The sequence below is a fragment of the Artibeus jamaicensis genome, unplaced genomic scaffold (genome assembly GCF_021234435.1).
Source record: "Artibeus jamaicensis isolate MK-2021 breed Jamaican fruit bat unplaced genomic scaffold, CSHL_Jam_final contig_465, whole genome shotgun sequence".
In the NCBI taxonomy this organism is placed as follows: domain Eukaryota; kingdom Metazoa; phylum Chordata; class Mammalia; order Chiroptera; family Phyllostomidae; genus Artibeus; species Artibeus jamaicensis.
Window position 1 is genome coordinate 34,611,154 of NW_026521843.1, and position 22,051 is coordinate 34,633,204.

A 22,051-nucleotide genomic window follows, 5' to 3' on the forward strand; every position below is an offset into this window, starting at 1 on the left:
AGATGTATCATTTTGATCAGAAACTGTAACTATAACTCACCAACCTTTAGGTGCTTTTAAGTTTTCTCACTGACTATAGGTCATAAAGTTCATAAATATTTTAGTATAAAATATCTGAAAGACACATTATACATACCAAGTAAAATCATTTGTTTTAATACCAAGGGCTTTTAAATCTCTATGAAATATTAATTTTCAGATTTTTAAGAATAAGAGCTCAATGATAAGTTATGGATAGTTGAATTTGTATTTCATATTTGAACATGAACAAAAACACATGAAAAGACTCACACACACAAATATAAACAGTTTATTTATATTTGGCCCTAACAAAAAAAACTGATTATGCTAAAAATCACAGACTTTGGGTTTGAAAAAATGAAGTTTACAACATCTTAAAAATACTACACAGTACATACATTCTTGGAATTTTATTAAGTACCAGCATTTCGACCTGGTTTTCCATATCCTCCCCATTTCTGCCTGTACACCCACATTCAATCTCTATCCCTACTCCACAGGCAGAAACCACAGCTCTAATTAGCACTGACTTCAGCCGGGCTTTTAACGATGCCTCCATCATTTGGTCTGCCATCATCGTTAATTTATCAAACAGCCAAGGACTGCTGGAGACGGAGCTGGCTGACCCACTCCCATCTACTTTAAGCCACAGGATCCCAACAGGACAGAAGACTTGCCCTCCTTTGGATGCCATTTCTAGGTGTCTGTCATGATAGTAATGCTTTCATAACTTGTCTTTCAAGGTTAGTCCCCAGAGCCTCTTATTATAGTTCATTTGATCCAGTGTTTAGTCCTCTCAGACTGTCGATTCAGACTGAGCCATTGTAAATCAATGAGGCGGAGTCTCATTAACCTAGGACTCTGAGATCTAAATTTCATGCACTATTTGTTAACCTGTCTAGATAATAAAAAAGAAAACACTATAATATTAATAGAATTGGCAATTTTGCTTCACAGGGTCAAAGCTGCCCTCTGATTTGGAGGCCGAATGGAGACTGAATGTTTATATTTGATATTAAGCAACTCAGTGACGCATGCCTTTCTGCCCCTTCCAGTCTCCTGAGTAGTATTCTAAACGTGGCAAAATGCTCGTTTATCCCAATACCAATGTAATTTTCTTTCCAACTGAGAATATCTTTGAGTTAGATCTGTTCTTGCCTTTGCAGAAATAGAGTCTTTTTTAGCCAAAGAGAGTATAAAGGAATTGAAAAAGAAAAAAAAACAGCAAAACAATTTATTTTCTATATTTTTTAAAAGAATTCTTCTGAGTTTACCCATGAAAAGCCAATGAACATCAACTATTCATAAAAGCGACTAAATTAAGAAATAAGAACAAAATACAAAAAACTCTGTTAGGAACACAAGAAATATTCAACCTGAAATAAAATAATGATAATAACAGATCCAACCCCACTCTGTCTGCTTCCAGTCAAGTTGTATGCGGTCCATGCTAAGCCACGAGCATGAGATAAACACAGAATCATCAGTGGGAATATGCCACGTGCAGCACTAGAAGCAGAACCACAGTTCGTTAATAGAAAAAGGCAAAAAATGGTTAGGTAAATAAATATCACAACATAAAATGTACTGGTGATAAAACTATAATAAAGTAATGTAAGTGGGGTTTACAGTATTTTTGATCAGGAAGCCCCCAGTTGCATTAAACTAATGCCTCTCCCACAAAAAGCCTAACCAACCACTGAAACAAAAATCATCTTTTGTGACTATAAAACCATGAAGACTTTGTAATCCATGGCTCTTAGTCTTGGTGGTTTTCAAAGTAAGACATAAAATATGTTAAATAGTTTCGCTGATTTCTCCATCTTGAATAACTGCCAGTTCCGGAACTTCATTCATCCTCAGAACCTCTGCATAGAGCAAATAATTATGTAGGCTTCTGGGAAGCGGCAACTGACAGATAAAACTGTCAGATCGTAGGTGTTCTGGTTTTAGACTGGACCGAATTTCCAAACGACAAAGGTGGGTCAGGGATGGAACAGCAGCTGGAGAAACATCAAAAAAGGAAGATGAAAAAACTCAAGTGTTAAGGTAAATGCCTTTTCCCCCCATCTCTATGTAGTAAAAGAGGAGTGATATGTTACTTGGACTTACTTTGAAAGATTAGTTGGGCCAGGATGACCATAATAAACTTTGTTTTACAGCCTTCACCTGGTTCTGCTCCCTCCACTTGCTGGTCACACACTCAAAGTCAATACCCAGGGTCATGTAAAATTAAATGTTCAAATTCTAAAGATCTGGAAATACCAGTTGTTACTTAAGAAATGGATGAACTAACATTAGAAATGAGAGCTCACAACAACTTGTTACACCCTCTTTAATCTGCTTCTCTGCCAATGGTCTCCAGACCTACCACATTAAGTAAATAAATGCATAGCTTACAAAAGCTTTCTACCTCTTATCCATAACATAAAATAAAATTTAAAAATTGACAGAGAGAAAGTGACTACCATGCCAAATGCCCATATACTTCATACACATTCTCCTTTCATCTTCATTACCCTATGAGGTATATATTACCACGCTCTTACAGAGATAAGAAAATGGAGGTTTAAAAACAGGCTTAAGTAACTTTCCAAAGGTCATAGATCCAAGCACATGGTAAAGCTAGGATTCAAACTCAAGCGCTTCTGACCCCAAAGCATGTGTGTGCATGCACACATGCTAAAACAACTGCTGCCAAAAGCTAATTACCAATTAAAGGATATTCCCCATGCACTTAATTAAGAGTCATACAATAGCAGTTTCAATTTCCATGATGAAAAGTGTTAACTAAAGAAATTAATGTCCATGGAAATTCAGAGTACTCAAAACAGCTAGTGGTTTTATATGAATGTAATGTAATGCCTTTTATTAGTCCAAGAAACCTTGTATAAATCTCCATGAAATGTAACATAATTAACAGATGAGAAACACAGCAGCAAAGGCAAATTGTATGAAGAGCCCAGCTGATACCATATCAGCTGGTCTGACTTCAAGTCTAGGATTTCTTAAACTTTAATACCCCATAAGGCCTGAGACATACTAATTCCCAAACACCTTCAACGCCTTCTAAACCACTGTAATCTATCATCTCACAATTTAGTTTAAGCATATGGTTTAAGTTTAGTTTATGCAAGAGTCTGGGAACCTCCTCAAACCAGTTTTTCAAAATGCCAAATGAGGAAAGCATAATCATCTGATTTTATACAAAAACTTGAGTCTAAGAAGAGATGAGTTATTTTCTTAAAGCATGAGTCATAGACTCTCCATCGTAAACAACACTACAGCATCCGTAATGTATGCCACATCTATTTCCAGTGTTTTCACATTCATATCTGTTTAAATATTACCTGTTCTGAAACTTAAAGGAAGAATCATCATTCTCACTTCTAAGATGGGCAAACACAAGTAAAGTGAGCACTGGAGGGATCAGCAGGAATGCACATGGAGAGCGTACCCAAACTGCAATGCTCCCACCCCCAGGTTTCCGAAGGAGTACGCAGGTTCAACTTCAACAAGTAGGTAGACTATGTTCAACTGTTACGTATAGAGCAGCACACATTTGTTATGGGAAGCTTAAGCGACCAGCCCATGTTGACACTGTCAATCAACAACGTAACTGACACCAGATCCAAGTGATCTGACTCCAAGTCTAAGGTTCTTTAAACCAGGGGTCCCCAACCTCCGATCTTGGACCAGTACCAGTCTGGGCCTGTTAGGAACTGGGCCACACAGCAGGAGGTAAGCTTGAATGTAATGCGTTCGAATCATCCCGAAACTACATCCCCCACCCTGGTCTGTCCCCCACCCTGGTCTGTCCCCCACCCTGGTCTGTGGAAAAACCATCTTCCATGAAACGGGTCCCTGATGCCAAAAACTCTGGGGACCGCTGCTCTAAACTGTGATAAGCCTAAAATAACTCTCTAATATCTTAAAAACGATAACTTTCAGATCTTTCCATTTAATAATAATAATGATGAAAAGGAAAGAATATAGTTATTTCAAATATTGGTTCCAACTTTAACTGCACCATTTTGGTTTCTTCCCCACGAGCACAATAGATCATTGGACTGATGAATAATTAGAGGTCAGAACAATATTCATTTGAACTGAAGAAGTCTTTCATCTGTAGATTAATGAAGACAATAATATACCCACCAGCACATCTTAGTTTATTATGCCACTGAATCTAAGAGAATTTTATAATCATACATACAGTATTTCAAAGCATGCCAAATCCCCATGAAAGTTTTAGTGATGCGTAGGTAGTATTTCCAGATGTGTTGCCACGAGGCTAAGAGAAGATCAAGCCATGCACCGATTTTAGAGTATGAAAAAGCCCAGAAGCTGTAAAACACACTTCCTTTAAGACCAGATTTCAGTTTGTTAAATAAATCTTTCTCTTCTTGGGTTGTAGCATTGATCATAGCTTAGAAAATGATGTCTGAAACCATGCTATACTTTTTTCCTATTTTAATTGTTGCTTAAGCACAGTTTTCTGCCTTTTCCCCATCCCAGCCCACCCCCACCAACCCTCCCCACCTCCCTCCCATTTTCCCCCAACCCTTGTTATTACCCATGTGTCCTTTATACTTGTTCTTGCAAACCCTTCACACTTTCCCCCTGAAATTTCCTCCCCTCTCCCCTCTGGTCACTGTCAGCCTGTTCCCTATTTCAGTGTCTTTGGTTATATTTTGCTTGTTTGTTTGTTTTGATTAGATTCCTATTAAAAGTGAGATCATGAGGTATTTGTCTTTCACTGCCTGGCTTATTTCACTTTGTATAATGCTCTCCAGTTCCATCCATACTGTCACAAAGGGTATAAGCTCCTTCTTCCTCTCTGCTGTGTAGAATTCCATTGTATAAATGTACCATGGTTTTGGGATCCATTCATTTACTGATGGACACCTAGGTTGCTGCCAGTACTTGGCTATTGTAAATTATGCTGCTATGAACATTGGGGTGCATAGCTTCTTCTGGATTGGTGTTTCAAGGTTCTTAGGATATAATCCTAGCAGTGGAAGTGCTGGGTCAAAAGGCAGATTCATTTTTAGTTTTTGAGGGAATTCCATACTGTTTTCCAAAGTGGCTGCACCAATCTGCAATCCCACCAACAGTGCACTAGGGTTCCCTTTTCTTCACAACCTCTCCAACACTTGTTTACTTGTTTGTTGCTTCGTTTATCATGGCCATTCTAGCCAGTGTGAAGTGATATCTCGTTGTGGTTTTAATTTGCATCTCTCTGATAGCTAGCAATAGTGAGCATCTTTTCATGTGTCTCTGGGCCCTCTGTATGTCCTCCTTGGAGAAGTGCCTGTTCAAGTCCTTTACCCATTTTTTAATTGGGTTGCTTATCTTCTTAGAGTGGAGTCATGTGAGTTTTCTTTATATAATTTGGAGATTAAACCCTTGTCTGAGGTATCATTGCTATACTTTTAAGTTACCTTCTGACCTAATCATTTTCAATTTAGCATGTTAAACCTACCTGGTTTATCTATAGATCTGTTATTAGCAGACAAGCAATCTTTTATGCTCATTCTTATAGAGTTCTTCAATTCTGTTCAGTCTGTTGTATGTACTGACTGAATAATCCAAATAGGCTACCTGTTGTAGGAAGTTTTATTAAAATCAAAACAACAATCAAAATACACACCTCAATTTTTTTGGAAATTAAATTCCCTTGACTGTATTTTTTCCCATCATCATTTAACTTCCTTACAACCCTTTCCACCTCCCCCACCCACAATCACCACACTGTCATCCGTGTAATGCCAACTTCAGCAGAGCACTGAACTCCATGTACAGCACACTCACCCATTATCTATACTTCCCACAACCAGGCGTTCCTAGCCCACCCTCATACCAACATTCAAACGATCTCTCTGCCTGAACTACATTCCTATGGTTCTTTTATATGGCTTTCCACATCACATGCATTCATTTGAATTCCAGGCCACCTACTGCAATTTATATCTTAATAATTCATATACTGTCTCTCTGACCAGCTTCCATCCTTTTGTTTCCAATCTTTCTCAAATTACTTGTACAGCCTCTCTCTCCAACTGATTACAAGTAGAAAGTCTAGACAAAATACAAAAGGCAACTATCTGAGGATTCTGAAAAATAAATAATAGGTTAGAGCACGAAATCAAAAGCTGAAGAATGACAGTAGAATGGCAATAAATGGGGTAAGTGGAAAGAACACCATCCAGTAATAAGACCTGTACTTGAGTTGAGGAGCCACTACTAACTGTGCGACACTGGGCAAGTCGCTTAAACACGCTGACCCTCAGTTCCTCTCCCATAAAATGGGTATGACACCTCTCTGCATCAAAAGGGTCTTGATGAGGTTCAAGTTAGAACACTTTAACAAATGTATTTTATAAACTACAAAATTAGATCACCATATCTAATCTAGTGATTGCCAAATGTTCTGACAGCACATGCAATTAATGGAAGGTCTTTGAGTACATAGTCCCAATGTGTGACTATTCACTTACATAAATGATATGTCTATACTATTAAGTTATTTGCACTATAACAGAAACAAAATGAAAAGAATAAGCTAAAATAAAATAAGACGTGCATTTTAAATAACTTCATTTATTTATTAAAGTTTTAAGAGGGAAAAAAAAATGTGCTTGAAAAGTAACCAAATAAAATTATTAAAAAAAAAAAAAAAAACTTTTTGTTTTTACTAAAAATATTAATAATATCTTAAGAATAAACTGATTGAATAAGCTTTATTAATTTAAGTCTCGGTGTTCTGGCAATTCCAAGATTTGATTCTAGGTCCAGTTTATTTTGATATTTGGTTTTAAGGACTGATGTAGCTGGAAAAAAATCTTACAAAAAGCATGTAGATCAAAATGGGAGTATATCATGGCTTAGCTGAAACTAAGCAAGATACTATCCTAATCCCATCTATCAATTATGCAAGTTTTCATCAAAATTCATCTGATAGCTTTCTATTTTTCCTGCTATCAATAAGCTTACAAGCTTTGCAGAATTTACCTTTTTCACATTTTTACAAAAAGCATTCGAAACCCACGAAAACTGTTTCCAAGTATTTTAAATGTGTCAGTATGAGTTTTCCTAAGTGACACACACTGTTTTTTGGCAAGAAAATAACAATAACAGCAGAAATGTTTCCCAGAACCTCATTTCAAAATCATATCCCCATAGCAAAGTTGCTTTCAGAAATCAGTCAAAATGTCATCCTTACCTTAAATCAGCAAAACTTTTAGAAAATATTTACTAGGTCTCATACTACTGATAGCTATTTAGCACCAAGAAAAAAAGGTTAAGATAATTGGAACAACTGTATTTTCATAAAAGTACGTAATTCATCTTTAAGTTCAAGGACTCATATATCACAAGATAATGAGCAAGCCTCTGCATGTATAAACATGACCACTGTCATTATAAAGTACTAAAAAGACTAATATATTTTAAAGGTCATGTTTTCATAAAATTATTTACAACATTATTATTTCATGCAATTCTGGTTTCAACTCCTCTGGCTTCCTGTATTAGCCTATTAATGATGCAATAAACTCATTTCATGTATGAGGTTATATCCACTTCCTTACATTTACTGAAATGTAAGTAATTCTTACATAGCTTTCCCAAAAAATTTTTTTCTATGAAGTTGTAACTGTGGCAAAGATATCTTTCCTGATACATATTTCCTTTAGTAGCCCTCAGAGAAGTAACTACTTTCTCAATGAAACAAAATCTTAACAAATACCCTAACCTGAGACATGTATAAATATTACATATCTTCTTCCAAATTAGTATATCATACTTTCTGCCTGCAGCATTATTTTTTAACTGTTTTCTTGAACTCTTCAGCATATTTTCTACACTTCTTTCAACAATATTTGCTAATAACAAAGAACATATTTTACCCTGTGCTCATATTATTTCAGCCAGTTTTACTGTGGCAGCGAGAACACATTTCCCCCATGGTGTGTGACTTTTTGTCTTGTCACTATTGGATAAAGAAAACTCAAAAAGAGTTCTAAGCACTTATCATTATGCTTAGTAAATTTTATAAAAATAATTAATTGAGCATCATATGAATTAAATATTGATAGAAAAAGGCACAGAGTTTGTCTTCATGTTCTGGATGTTTAGATTATAGTCTCTTGCTGATTATGACTTTTTTTTATTACTGAGTATCTCAAGACAACTACACCCTCAGGTCAGGCTCACTGTTAATACCAATAAAGGTGAACCACATTCTAAATATTTTTCTCAATACTTCTAAACTTCTTGCCAGCTCAGATTAGTTGTCATTTTTAGCATATAACATGGCTATCTGATAAAGAACAGGAGTGCAGCTCTATGATTATTTTGTTGGTTCAGTTGGACTTGTACCTTAAGTATTATCTGCACAAAACACTATTTCTTTGCAGAAATCTTTTTAAGCCGCTTTACCAATTTTTGAGAATTGCTCAAGATAAAACTGGATGACACAGCCATAGGTCCACTGAACGATGGCAATGAATTACAAGACACTAAAGCACACCACAAGTGTGACTGCATGATCAACCCCCATGCACCCCACTCTGGGAAGCACTGACCGAACCCATATGGATACACAGGTACAAGGTATGTGCACTCCATGGTGGGGAAAAAAGGAAGAAAGTGCCATTCTCACAAATACAACCTCACTATTAAAGAAAGATCAAATGAAAGGGAACTTAATCACTATAAACGATACCATCTTCACCTCTCCTACCTTCAGGATACCTCTCTAAAGTCTGGAATATTTGAAAACTATGTAAAATCATCTAGCATAAGCATTTCCTGTGATTATCAAGTGAAAGAATAAATCATGGTCTCAGAACCACTCAGAAAATAAAAATCCATTTTTCATTTCCCTAACTTGTTTAGGGAACTAGAGTACAGCAGCCTGATAGGGGAAAATTAAGCTCAGTATTATAAAGCAAATTTTAACTCCCTCTAAAACCTTTCCATAAAGTTCTCAGGAACCCCTACTCTACCATTAACAAATTCGCCTACACCTAGAACACTGTCCACAACATACTCGCTCCACCCCTTGTCCTCAGAGAAGCCTGATCTTCCCAAGGAAATGACTTCCTTGACCAATTCTTAAATAGAAATTTCTCATTCTTCCACACCTATCACAGGTCTCAGACAACAATGTTAGCACTGTCACGGATCTTCTGCACCACCTTCAGATCCATGTTTCTGTCTTTAAATTCCAACAAATGTCCCTTCCAAGCCTCCCAGAGTTTGCTCCCCCTCACTGCCACTACACCCACGCTTCAGTATCATTAAGACCTCAGATCCCCCGACTCCTCCCGCCATGTGGTCTATCAGATCCCTTCCCCTTCTCATTTCTTTTCCTAACCAGACTGAATTCTATGGGCCTATCACTTCTGTCATCTTGCTTTACCCTCTCAATTCTGTACCTGGTCTGACAACCCCCAAGATCAACCTAACCACTTTCCTTTGGCACCCCAATACAGAGAAAGCAAAGGAATGCTGGGAAAAAAGTGATTCTATAACCACATAAACTAGTACCACTTCCCACGTCCTCTAGGCCCACAGGGTTGCTCAGCAAATCTTTTCACTGTTTCCCAATTTGGTTCCCAAAACAACCATTCTAAATCATCAAGTCCCTTACCCAACTCTCTTAGCAAGTCCCTTTCTTCATAAATAGACCTTTCTTCATAAAAGTAAAATGAAGTAATTTACTTTGAATGAAGTAATCAAAGTAGAAACCAAAGGTATTCTAGGATCTTTCTCTGAGCTTCCAACCCTCAAACTATAAACTTACCTATATCCACCCATCCTCACCTCTGCTCTCCTAAAAGGATGGACCTATTTGAGGTTGTTCACCTCTCCCTCTGACCTGAAGTTTCACTGCATGAATTACTGCTTTCATCTCCAAATCTTTTTTTATTGTTTTCTTTTATTGATTCTAGAGATAGGGGAAGGGAGGGAGAAAGACAGGGAGAGAAACATCAATGTGAGAGAGAAATACCAATCAGTTGCCTCTTGATCACACATCCCAGCTAGGGAGCAAACCCACAACCCAGTCATGTGCCCTGACCGGGAATAAACCTGGGACTCCGGGTTTGCAGAACAAGGCCCAACCAATTGAGCCACACCAGCTAGGGCTATCTCCAAATCTTTTTATTTTCTAATTTCATTTATTTATTTTTAGAGAGAGGGGAAGAGAGCGAGAAAAACATCAACCAAATGCCTCTCACATCATGTCCCAAGCAGGGACCACCTGCAACCCGGACATGTGCCCTGACTGAAAACCCAACCTTTTGATTAGCAGGAGGATGCTCAACCCCCTGAGCCATGCCAGTCAGGGCCTGTGTCCAAACCTGTAATGTTTGTGTGTGTGCTGGGTTATTTCCTCCCTTCCTCCCTCCCTCCCCTCCTTCCCTTCTATTTATTTATTTAAAAACTGAAACATCTTGATCTATGAAATATGTTCAGCTTCCCTTATCCTAAAAAGAAAAAGAAAAAGAAAATTCTGCCATGACCCTGTATCATTCCCTTTTAGCCACGGCACTGGTTAAAGAACTACATTCACTTTGTGTTTCACTCATAGATTCTGAATCAGTATTTGATACACAGTTAACATGTAATTAAAGAATCCACTCACTAAAAAAATTATGGATATAGACTTCTAGATTAGTAAATGCCTACGTATAGAAATACTTACATGATAACTTCTGTTTACTGAAACTTCTGCCTGTGGTCCACATTTAGAACTGAAATTATAGACTGTGTGGTTAAATGTTCTCAAATAAAGTTACCAGAAGCTAATGCTCTATCCTTACTGCCTTTCCACCTTAAAATAGACATTTGGAATCTGGAAAATAATTTTCTTTTGTTCTGATTGGGATGTAGCTGCCCCAAGGGTCTGCCAGCTCACATGTCCAACACAGCACATAACTGGGAACAGTAAATGGGCTTTCAAATAGGACTGGTAACCCAACAGTTTGGAGACTTTTAAAAAACTGTTTTAATTTCTAGAGCAACAAACTCTCCTCTCTTAGCTACCAACAGACTGCTGACAACATAAAAACAGCTTGAACAGCAAAATGTCCTAGCAAATGTGCACGCAACCAATCCGTTCCTAGATTGGTAAGGATTTCCCCAACACCACCACAACCACCAATAAAAGAAACACTTGAATAAGAGGGTGTGTGAAGCTAAAATTATCAAAGGGCACATGAAACCTTAAAAAAATGTTAAATATAAATTTTTCATTAAAAAATAAAACAAAGTCTGGCTCTTAAATCTGATAATCAGGGCAGCCTGCAGGACACCAGTAATGAAAGCATGACCCCGCTGAAGTGGTGCAGGCCTCCGGCATGGCTGGCAGTTAAGAGGTGAGGCCAAAAGTTCCCTGCTCACTCTCACTGGCATCGCTCACTTGGTAGAGTGTCATCACACAAAGCAAAAGGTCGCGGGTTCAGTTCCTGGCCAAGCAAGTGCTGGGGTTGGGGCGCACTTGAGAAAGAAGCAATCGATATTTCTCATATTGATGTTTCTCTCCCCTTCTCCCTCACTTCCCCCTCTCTAAAAATAATTAAAATCTTTTTTAAAAAGTTTCCTGCTTTACAAATAGATCAGTGTTTCATTTTTAAAGATGAAATGTACTTACTGATAGGGATCTTAGTGATAATGCCTCATTCAGATTAATAGCATCCAGAGGAAATACCTCTAAGAGTTAAAAATCTCTTGTGAAAGTGGGCTCTGAATCTCACCAAATATTTACCTTTATTAATTCTATGAGCACGGCCCCTGAGTAGATACAACAATTGATCCTAGTTTTAAAAAGGCAACTCTTTACTCCCCATATGTCCTTAGTTCCCACCAAACTTTTTAGTTTAACTGAACATTTTATCTAAAAACTGCAAGTTGGGGTTTTGCAAATCCATGTTTAAATACGCATAAGAGACAGGTAGGTTTGAGTTAAGCTATTCCATCACAAAGCAGTCACATAAATACTCATTACCAATTACACTACCTACTATATTATATGTAGCTTTTCTTAACCTGTCCTTGGTCATTGACTCTGAGACAGGATTTGGTTACAGTAGCTTGGTTACAGGATATGCTGTGCTGTGACAACATATAAATCCTAAAAACCAGTATCTTAATACGACAAAGGTTTAGTTCTTATTACCAGAAATCATTATAAATCAACTACTCCTACACCTAAATTCAGTTTCTGGTAGTTATTCCCCAATCACCAACTATAAATGTAACAATCTCATAAAATAAGTTGCCATGAGTAGTTAGCTTCATGTACTTACTACAACTGCTGGTTTATCTTGAAGAGTACATATGACAGAGGAGCACTGCTCAAAACGAGGAGCACCACTCAAAGTTTCAAAGGAAACTGTGGGTTAAACCGTGGATACTTCCTCGGTCCATCAAATTTAAAGAGTCCTAGTAATGTTTCTTAGGCTCCACGACAGAATACTTAGCCTAAGATAGAGAAGCTTGACTTTCCACTTTTCTTTTGCCTCTACTTAAAATCAACGATCTCTCTCTCCTTTTTTTTAAATCAATGTGTGGTTGCCTCTCACACGGCCCCCACTAGGGACCTGGCCTGCAACCCAGGCATGCGCCCTGACTGGGAATGGAACCAGCAACCCTTTAGTTTGCAGCCTATGCTCAATCCACTGAGCTATGCCAGCCAGGAAAATCAACTATCTCTTAACAACATGTTCTCAACTCAATCTGCAAAACAAAATAGCTGCACTCTGACACATCTCAGGTAGTCTAATTCTGAACTCATGTCTTAACTACCATTGCTGAAAACTGAGTTGAGACAGACAGTATTTAGAGAGAACTGCTTGAAGGGCACATGAGTTATCCACTCCTCCAGACGTTATAAACCTAGCCCTGGTAAAGTTAGAGCAACAGACACCCAAGCACCTGGACCAGGCTATACTGACCACTTAAGAACAGTTTGTACTGAATTATACTTTGGTATGATAGCAATACTCCACATACACTGAAGATGGGTAAAATAAAGCCCCAGGAACCATGGCTACTGCCAAAATATTGTCTAGGAAACTGATCATTACAACATCCGAGAATATCTTTACTTCTGAGCAATGACATTGGTTTATCTTAAGAACTCAGTAACCTGCCCTGGCTGGTATGGCTCAATGGATTGAGCACCAGCCTGCAAACCAAGGGGTTGCTGGTTCAATCCCCAGTCAGGGCACATGCCTGGATTGTAGGCCAGGCCCCCTGTGAAAGATGCTTCAGAGGCAACCACACGTCCATGTTTCTCTCCCTGTCTTTCTCCTTCCCTTCCCCTCTGTCTAAATAAATAAAAAAATAAATAAAATATTTTTTTAAAAAAAGAACTCTGTAACCTACTATCAATGACTAGAGAGTTCACTTAGAGCCAAATTTACAGCCTAACGAGTTTCAGATTAACATGCTGTGCTTTTCCTGACCCCATTTCATATCAATCCCCACCTTTATTTTTCATTTGCTTATACTTTTAACTTGTACTGTTTTATGATAGTCTACATTACAAACTGTCTTAACTCCTTTTTAGAACAAAGTAGAGGAACACTGAAATGAACAGATCAAGAGTTTCTTAGGGCACTTTTAGGGTCCTTTGTAGAATCCAGAGCCATATAATACTATTGATAGAATTGTACATAGGTGATCATTAAAGGTTCGAGATGAATTAAAGCCCAGTGCTTTTATCCATAAAAATTAAATTTCTTAGACTCGATCTTGGACAGCTGGCCAGTGACTGGCAAATCTTTTTATTAAGTCAACTGCTATGTGGCAGTTAAACTGATGTTTTAAGAGGTATATAAAAGTTATACATGATAGAGGTATACAAGAAGTATACATGATAAAAAACGGTAATTAAATATGCTGTATACCAGAAACTATTAGAAAATAGTCTGAATGTCAACTGAGTTGAAAAATAAAAAATAATTGTTATTAAATCTGTAACCAGTCAGTAAATTCTACCTGGTACACATTTCCTTTCTGATGCAAGAAAAGTTTCTGAAGGAAAAAGGACTCGTGGAAATGGACAACAGTGTGGTGATTTTTGTGTGGGAGCAGAGCGTAAGGGGCCTAAATAGTAATGGAAAAATATAAAATAAAGATTAAATTTTTTAAAAACATTTTTTGAAGACAAACCTAATTCCTCCCAGCCTTACTAAAATCCAGCATTGGAACTGCTCCCATTCTCTGCAGACGAGGAGCCACTGAAGTCCTGTTACACCAACATGACTAGGAAGACAGCACGCAGTTTTCCTAAGTAGTTTGTAGTAAAAACAGGGTTTAAAAGTCTTTACAGGATAGAAATAAGAGACCTTAAGAATGGACGATAAATGTCAATCAGGATTTCCCTACCTAGTACTATGGACATTTGAGGCCAGATAATTCTTTGGTGTCAAGGGCTGTTTAGCAGCACGTCTGGCCTCCACCCCCTAGACGGCAACAGCACCCCTACCAACTGAGACACCAACAGCTGTTTGCAGACATTGCCAAGTACCTCTTGAGAGCAAGGAGGCCAAGTCACCCTTGCTGAACACCACTGTTATGCACAAAACAAACAGCTGCCAGGGATAACTCACTTTCTTAGTAAATAGCGCTCCCAAGTCATCTCATCTCCTAACCAGAAAACAGACAGAAGAAACAGCAGGAGTTGTAGAAAAAAATGACAAGTTCAAATTTTGGATAAATCAAAATGTGGGATATACCAAGCAGAAGTATCCAAAAGGCAGCTGGATATATAGGGCTGGAACCAAGAGTGGTCTTGGTTAGAGAAACAGACCAGAAAAGCCTCTGAGAAAGGCTTTCACAAATCTTCAGCCAAAATAACATTCTCTTTAAGAGATGATAATTATTACCCTACACAAGCTCTACCTAGTGCCTAATTAAACAAGAAGCCCCGATGGAGTTAGTCTATTGCAGCGTAATGCACTCATGCTCAATTTTTACCTTCATCTGGACAAACTTGCTGCATGTTAAAGTCTTCAGAGTAAACACTCACGTATCTTTACTAATTGATAGGCTGCAGTAATTTTTCCATTTGGCATATGCTCCCTCTTTTGACTTTTTTGTTCCCAAGTCCACTGTCCCATACCTGTTCTGAATAGATAATTGTTCTCTACTGCTGCAGATACATAATTAGTAAAAACAGGAGCAATTCTCCACATTAAAAGTTACATGAAAGTGAGTTTTCCAACAAATTCTATACTAAAAGGCTTGGAGACTCCTTTTTTCTGTGTTAAAAACAGATTACTTTTTTCTACAACAATAACCTCTCTGACAGTTTGAATAAGCCTCAGTTCAAGAGCATATTTTCCTGTTTTTTTATTGAGAATATTTACTTAAATATAATTTTCCTAGAAATAAGAAGACATTTCTACACGTGCATAACTTCACTTGTTAAAAGCTTATTCAATGTGTATTATGCATAGTTACATTTAATGTAAAAGTAGCGGCGAAGAAATAATTTTCTTAAGACACATAATCTGGTAAACAAAATGTAGTTAAAGGAAAATAAATCTGAAAAACACAATAGGAATACTTTGCATATATTTAGTTTAAACTAGTTTCCCTGTGTAAAATCTTCTACTGCATGCTCTTTAATTTTTTTTAATTAGCTTAAACTTCTTAATAAGTGAGAGCAAGTTGAGAATTTGTTTTAAAACAGTCATATAAAATATTGATCAATTCACAGAATTTTCACCCAGCTCACCTCCATAGTTATATTATACTGATACATCAGTATACATTCAGCAAGGACAGGTAGAAATAAGGCATGATAATACTTCCCTTTAGAAATGATAAAATATTTAAGAGAACACCAATACAAACACACCATGAAAAGGAAAAATTAAGTTTAGCCTTTTCTGACAAACTAAATATTCACTAACAAGATTTTTAGAACTCACTTTTGTTTATGTGATACTTAGTAAAAATAAAAGGATATCATTAAAGTTATAGTATCGGTAAATACATCCTTTCCTTTGTATGCTCCTTAGGCTAAACTTATAAACTCAGGTATGATTTTTATGGAAGGAAATTACTATCATCTCCCCTCACAATCCTATCCTTCCTCCACATAAAGAAAATGTTAATGATGCCCAATTTAGCATGTTCACTGACAATTCTTAAAATTACAACACAGCTACAGAAGAGAAAGTAGTGAGGTATGTTTAAAAATTGTACTTTCTTACCAATATGTTGCTGTAGAGCCCAAGAGGAGTTTGAGGCCCGAGCAGAGAGCATCTTGTCAACAGCTGGAGGAAGTCTCCTCCAATTAGTAAACTCCAAAGTGAAGATAAGGGTGTCTTCACTGACTGCATCAATCCTGTTTTAGCAAGACATTAACACACCATTAGATACAACAGAGATTCGTCCTAAAAACATCACATATCTATTCTTACAACACCTTAATATGGAAGGCAGACACAAAACTGGGGCATAGAAAATATTCCTGTTACTGGAGGCAAGCTCAGGGAATACGAATAAGCATCCATGGGTTCCTCCAGGAAACTGAACTGACTCCGTGTGTAGTTTGTTCCACAGATGACAAGAGGAACCTCTACTCTTAAAGAGCGTAGGAACTTTCCTTCCTCTTCCCCAGCTGGGAAAAAGACAGAGACAGCACCAGTGTCATCAGGGAATTTGCCATTATCTTCCCCCAACTGGACCATTCTGCTTTAACAGTCCCAAAAGGATAAAGCCTAAACACCCCAATCCATCCCTAAACTAAGTACATGGGGAAAATGGCTTGTTTCTGCCCAACTCCCAAAGATGTACAACTGTTCCCCTCTAAGAACCTTCCACATTTACATTCACCTCTAAATGATGTACCAGAATTGGTTTCATCTCTAAGATCTGAAAGAAGTTGTTCAAGACAAACAGTTTCCCTCTATTTTTACAAAATAATTTCAGATTTCCTATCAACCCACCCAAAACAGACCTCCCCAAAGTTTATAAGCACTTGAATCCTAATGAAAAGCACTAGTAGAAGAAAAGTTCTGATTTCTAATACTACCTCCACTTATAAACATGTTGCTGAAACTCTTTAAGCCCTTGAGCCTAACCCTCTCAAATGAGGAGAATACTTAACCTGCCAATTTCAGGGGACTAATTGGGACAATATGAGAAAATATAGTAAACATACTTTAAAATTCAAAAATGTTATATAAATGTTTGCTATGACTACAGCTGGTTTGGAAGTTTCAGCAGGCCTGATGACATGGAATTCAGTCAGAGCTTAAAGAGAACAACACGTTCTAACAAGATTACCTGTCTTGTAACTCAGTTAGAAGCTCCCTACCATCACACTGTCTGAGGAAAAAGCACACTGCGTTTTGTAATTATTTGTTACAGAAAATTTCTTGTACTATCATATATTAAAAAATAAATGCTAAAATTCCTTTATAGTACAAAAACAATTATCTAAATATAAATAAGTAAAAAAATGACTTAAAAATTTAAAACAAAAGATTTTTTTTCCTGAAAGGGCAAAAAACATGGGTGTGCATTATACACAGCAAAACATGGTACTCGTTACATTCAGCAGGGGGCACCCTCATTCAGTTTTGCATTTAAAGTTGAAAAATATTTCTACTTTGTAGATTATGTTGTGATAGGCAAATTATTCAGCCAGATACATTTTTAAAGAACATCCAAGACAAAAAAAGCTAGAAAAGCCATTTATAATTTACATGACAAAGATTAAGCAACAGACATACATGTGATATAAATAAGATATAACCAAAATCCACTTTAACAGCACACTGAATTTTTATGGGGCAATTTTTCTTATAACAGCTCTATGAATGTAAATTTGATCAAAGAAAGCAAAACATTTATCATATTCAGTGTAAACAGTGGCTTTGCCCATTCAGTAAAAGAACAGTGAGCAAAAATTTGACCATGATAAGCATACTGCTAAAGTGAAATTTTCTACTGTATTTTTCTAATGAATATAAAGTGACTAAAGTCACCCCTTCCGAGTAAACTATATACGATTGGCATTCTCAATCCAGAAAGCTGTAAATTTTACAATTTACTTCAAAATAATTTGTAGTTTATTGGTTCTTAACTCTTTTCTATCCTAATCTATGCAATAAATACCACTCACACTATATTTAGTGGCTTATTACCACAAAAATTCTCAAACACACTACTCACATTGAGGGAGAAAATCTCTATCAGAACTGGTATGGGAGAGTCAATTTTACAAAGCCTTCTAGGAGAATAAAGCTAAATAAATCCCTCTCCTCCCAGCAGTCCATGTAATTAATGGCTGAAGAGGAATGGAAAAAAAGGCAATATTTAATTTTTTTCCCTGTATAGGTTCTTACTAATTTAAGAGTTGAAAGGAACAAGATAAATTGACACAGAGCAACAGGTTAGGCAAGGGATTAAGATACCCAAAATTAAGTGATACAACTATATAGCACAGTGGTCAGAAAGGCAGATTTGAGTCACACTACAAGACAACCTGGGTTCAAATCTAAGTCCCATCACTAGCTGTGTAAACTTGGGTAAGTATGTTAATCGCTATGCCTCAATTCCCTCTTTTTGTAAAATAAAAATAATAGTATCTATCGTATTTCTTAGTAAACAAGTTAGTACAGTAAAGAATTTAAAATAGTGCTACCATGTGTCAGGTAGTATTCCAGGTGCTGGTTAAAGAAATAAACTAGAAACGAGAAATAAATATGCTTGAAACCAGAAAACTGAAAGTGGTGGGCCAGCAATATGGAGTGGAGTGAGCAGCTTCAATAGCCGACCACAAAGAGCGAGGCGGAGAGAACGTGGGTGCCTTGGGGACAAGCACCAAGGGAGGGAAGAGAGGGAAGACAGCACACTATCAAGGCTGCCAACCGCTACCCAACGTGGTGTTGGGCTGGATTTCCAGCTGTAGTCAGTGGGTGAATCCTAGAATGGTGCGGAGCAACTGCTGCTAGCTGTCAGGAGCCCAGACGCAAAATAAAATTCGTTAAGTAAAATGTTAAGGATGCTTACACAGCGTTATTAATAGCTAGATATAGCATTTCATTAGTGAGTGTTGAAATCTTAGTCGCATGTGTGAGTGTATATCTGTTAAGACTAATATACGTATACAAATAACTTTTAAATATCAGAGATTCCCCAATAAACTGTCAATAATCTTTATATTTCATTCAGTTATCTTGAAAATACAAAGTTTTGTGAAAATGTATTAAAAAGGTATAGAGGAAATTGAAACAATGAGCATTTAACAGATAACTATGTATTAATCGGCTGTTGGAGAATGGAGTAAATACAATAAAAAACTCAACCTGTTATACACACACAAAAATAAAGCAGAAATGAAAGGGTGTGTCTGAACTTTGCCTTTACTTCTACATTCCTCAAATCACTTACTGCATCCCTAAGCATAAAACCCTGCTTAGTGAAAATTGCTGAATTATTTATAAGGGCAGACATAATAAAAAGATGAAATGCTAGGATACTGCCAAAAGAAGGTCTGTGCTTCACATACAGATGGAGAAGCCACCAGGTGGAAAATGGAGTCTCCAGCGATCCAAACTAAACTTACAAGCAGAGACCATTTGGTCACCTGCATGAACCCCAAGGGGCTCTCATTTGAAAAAATAAGTAACAACATACCAAAACACTTTTCTGCCGACATGCAAAATCTCAGTATTAGTCTAAACATTACTTTAGTAAATGGTAGATTTTGAAGCACAGAAATTAAGCCTTTTATAATGATTTATTGAAACTTATAAAATATCCTCTCCTCTATTTCCCTGGAGACTTTTACTCTATTTTCTCATTTACTTGAATTATCTGGCCAAAAGAGTTCTCTCGCTCTACAAGCACCTCCTCAGCCCCGACTAGACTTTGCAAAGGCTGGAGGCTGTAGAAACAGTTTTCTTCTTCTTGCCCAAGAAAAATCCTAACCCAGCCTTCAAAATAATCACTCACAGAGGCTACCGTTCTAAGAAACTACCTGAGGAAAACAAGTTATATCCTCAGCTACTTCAGAAATTAGTAGTTGTTAAGGGAGACAAAGTTTGAATAAACAAGATGCTGCATAACAGAAGTGCTTGATCTAGTCGACTAAGGGATAACAGAAATCTCCAAAGCAGCTACACCTTTCTGTCAGGGACATTTTAATAGAAGCATGAGAGATGGCCTAAGTAGAAGAGATATACAGTACTTCTCAGAAGTTTACTAGCATCTGTCCCTTTCTACTCCCTTCCAGTTACCTCCTACCTTTTGGCAAGAATCTGTCCTTACATTCAATCTCACCATTAGCAGCCCCCCAATCCAGCCATCATAGTCTAATAGACACACGCACACACATACACACACACCCTCATCCCAAAATGAGGTCTCAAGAAATTGGGGGAATTTAAAGGGCATATATCCATTCAAAAAGGCAAGGTCCACTATTGTAGGATTGCTTACCAAGAATTGCATAGAAGATTCAGTGGGTCAAATCCAGCAAGTAGGAGAGATGGCAACCATTCTTTGTATTTTGCCTGTGCTTTAATTGCATGATTTATAAATTCAGATGTATGGTTCCATGATGCCAACGGGCAGCCTTTCTTTAAAAAGTAACGAAATACCGAAAACTTCTCATACTTCAGGCAGTATGCCAAATGAAGTTCATTCAGCTGGACTCCGTATTTCAAAAGAATATTCACAATTCCAAAGAATTCACAGCTCCACCACAAAAAGAAAAGAAAGAAATTAGACTTTTACATAAAAAATAAATAAGAATAAATGTTACAAATAATTAATAATAGTTACAGCTGCATAATAAGAACAGCCGACAGGATAGTAGATGGTTTTTACATTTCTAGTAGATTTTGAGACTAGAGACTAGGAGGGAAGGGAGGGTTTCACTTTTTTCTTTCTTTTTTCTTTCTTTTGGACTTTTAGAAAGAGAGAGAGAAACATCAATATGTTGTTCCACTTATTTATGCGCTCACTGGTTGACTACTGTATGTGCCCTGATCGGGGGGTGGGGGCAGGGAGCACAGGAGACCGACCCATCCACAACCTTGGCGTTCCAGGATGCTGCTCCAACCAACCGAGCTCCAGCCAGGGCAGAGGGTTTTACTTTTTCATTTACACTCCTGCATGGTTTTAAATTTTCAACTATGAACAGGAAGTGCCCTTAGAATTCTAAACGTTCACCTTAAATAATTTTAAAAATTATCATTGACATACACAAAGCTCTTCTCAATTTGAATTTTTGTACAAGTATCTCTACTACAAACTCCTTGTTAAACGAAGTTATTAAACACTATGATCCATCTCTAGAGACAGATGACTCAATCTGCCTTTAGCAATCTCCAAAATACCATTTCCTTTGGCAATAACCTTAGACAATGTCCCCTTTACTTTCAAATGTCTAATGGTAACAAATAATCATATAGAAAAGCTTTTTTTCATGAACAAAAATTTCACTTATAGCTTTATTTCTAAATTAATCTACTTTCTCAAGTACTTTTATAGAATAAAAGTATACCACATTGTACCTATTAAACTAGTTATTTTTTAAATATTTTATCATTCAATACTGAAAAGTTGCGGTTAAACTGATTAAAAATAAGTGTGATCCTTTTTTGAGAGAGTGAACTGGCAAGATGTAGGAAAAAAAAGTATAATAGCAAAGTTGTAAGAGTACAGACCCCAGAGCTAGTCTGCTCAGCCACTTGTGACTCTGATTGAGTTACTTAACCTTTCTGGTTAAGTAACCAGTAATTACTGCACCGAATTAACCCTATGTACCATAAGTATTTGTAAAATAAATGATATGTGCAGTAAAATACCATATAAACTAAAATAAAATATAATAAAAATAAATCATGGGACTTAATCCAGGAGGTAAAATTTTTTTAAATTGTATTCTATTTATACAAATGTTAACCATAGTATTATCTGTAACAGACTTTAAAAAGAAAGACATTGCCTAAATGTTGAATAACAGAAGAGAGGGTAAGTACAAAAT

General features: G+C 37.0%; 1 protein-coding gene across 5 annotated transcripts in view; it reads right to left on the bottom strand.

The window, feature by feature from the left end:
* Positions 1–326: 326 nt before the first annotated feature.
* ASB3 (ankyrin repeat and SOCS box containing 3) overlaps positions 327–22,051 on the bottom strand; it is an 89,821-nt gene continuing 68,096 nt past the window's right edge. For 4 of the 5 annotated variants that reach the window (XM_037158451.2, XM_037158449.2, XM_037158448.2 and 1 more), the window contains 3 exons: positions 20,500–20,757; positions 16,260–16,393; positions 327–2,024 (listed from right to left, as the gene is read on the bottom strand). In XM_037158451.2, the coding sequence (XP_037014346.2) occupies positions 1,819–2,024; positions 16,260–16,393; positions 20,500–20,757 (598 nt within the window). In that variant the 3' untranslated portion in view covers positions 327–1,818. Of the gene's footprint in view, positions 2,025–2,133; positions 2,277–16,259; positions 16,394–20,499; positions 20,758–22,051 lie in introns of all 5 variants that reach the window. The other variant, XR_005084338.2, reaches the window with a different exon arrangement.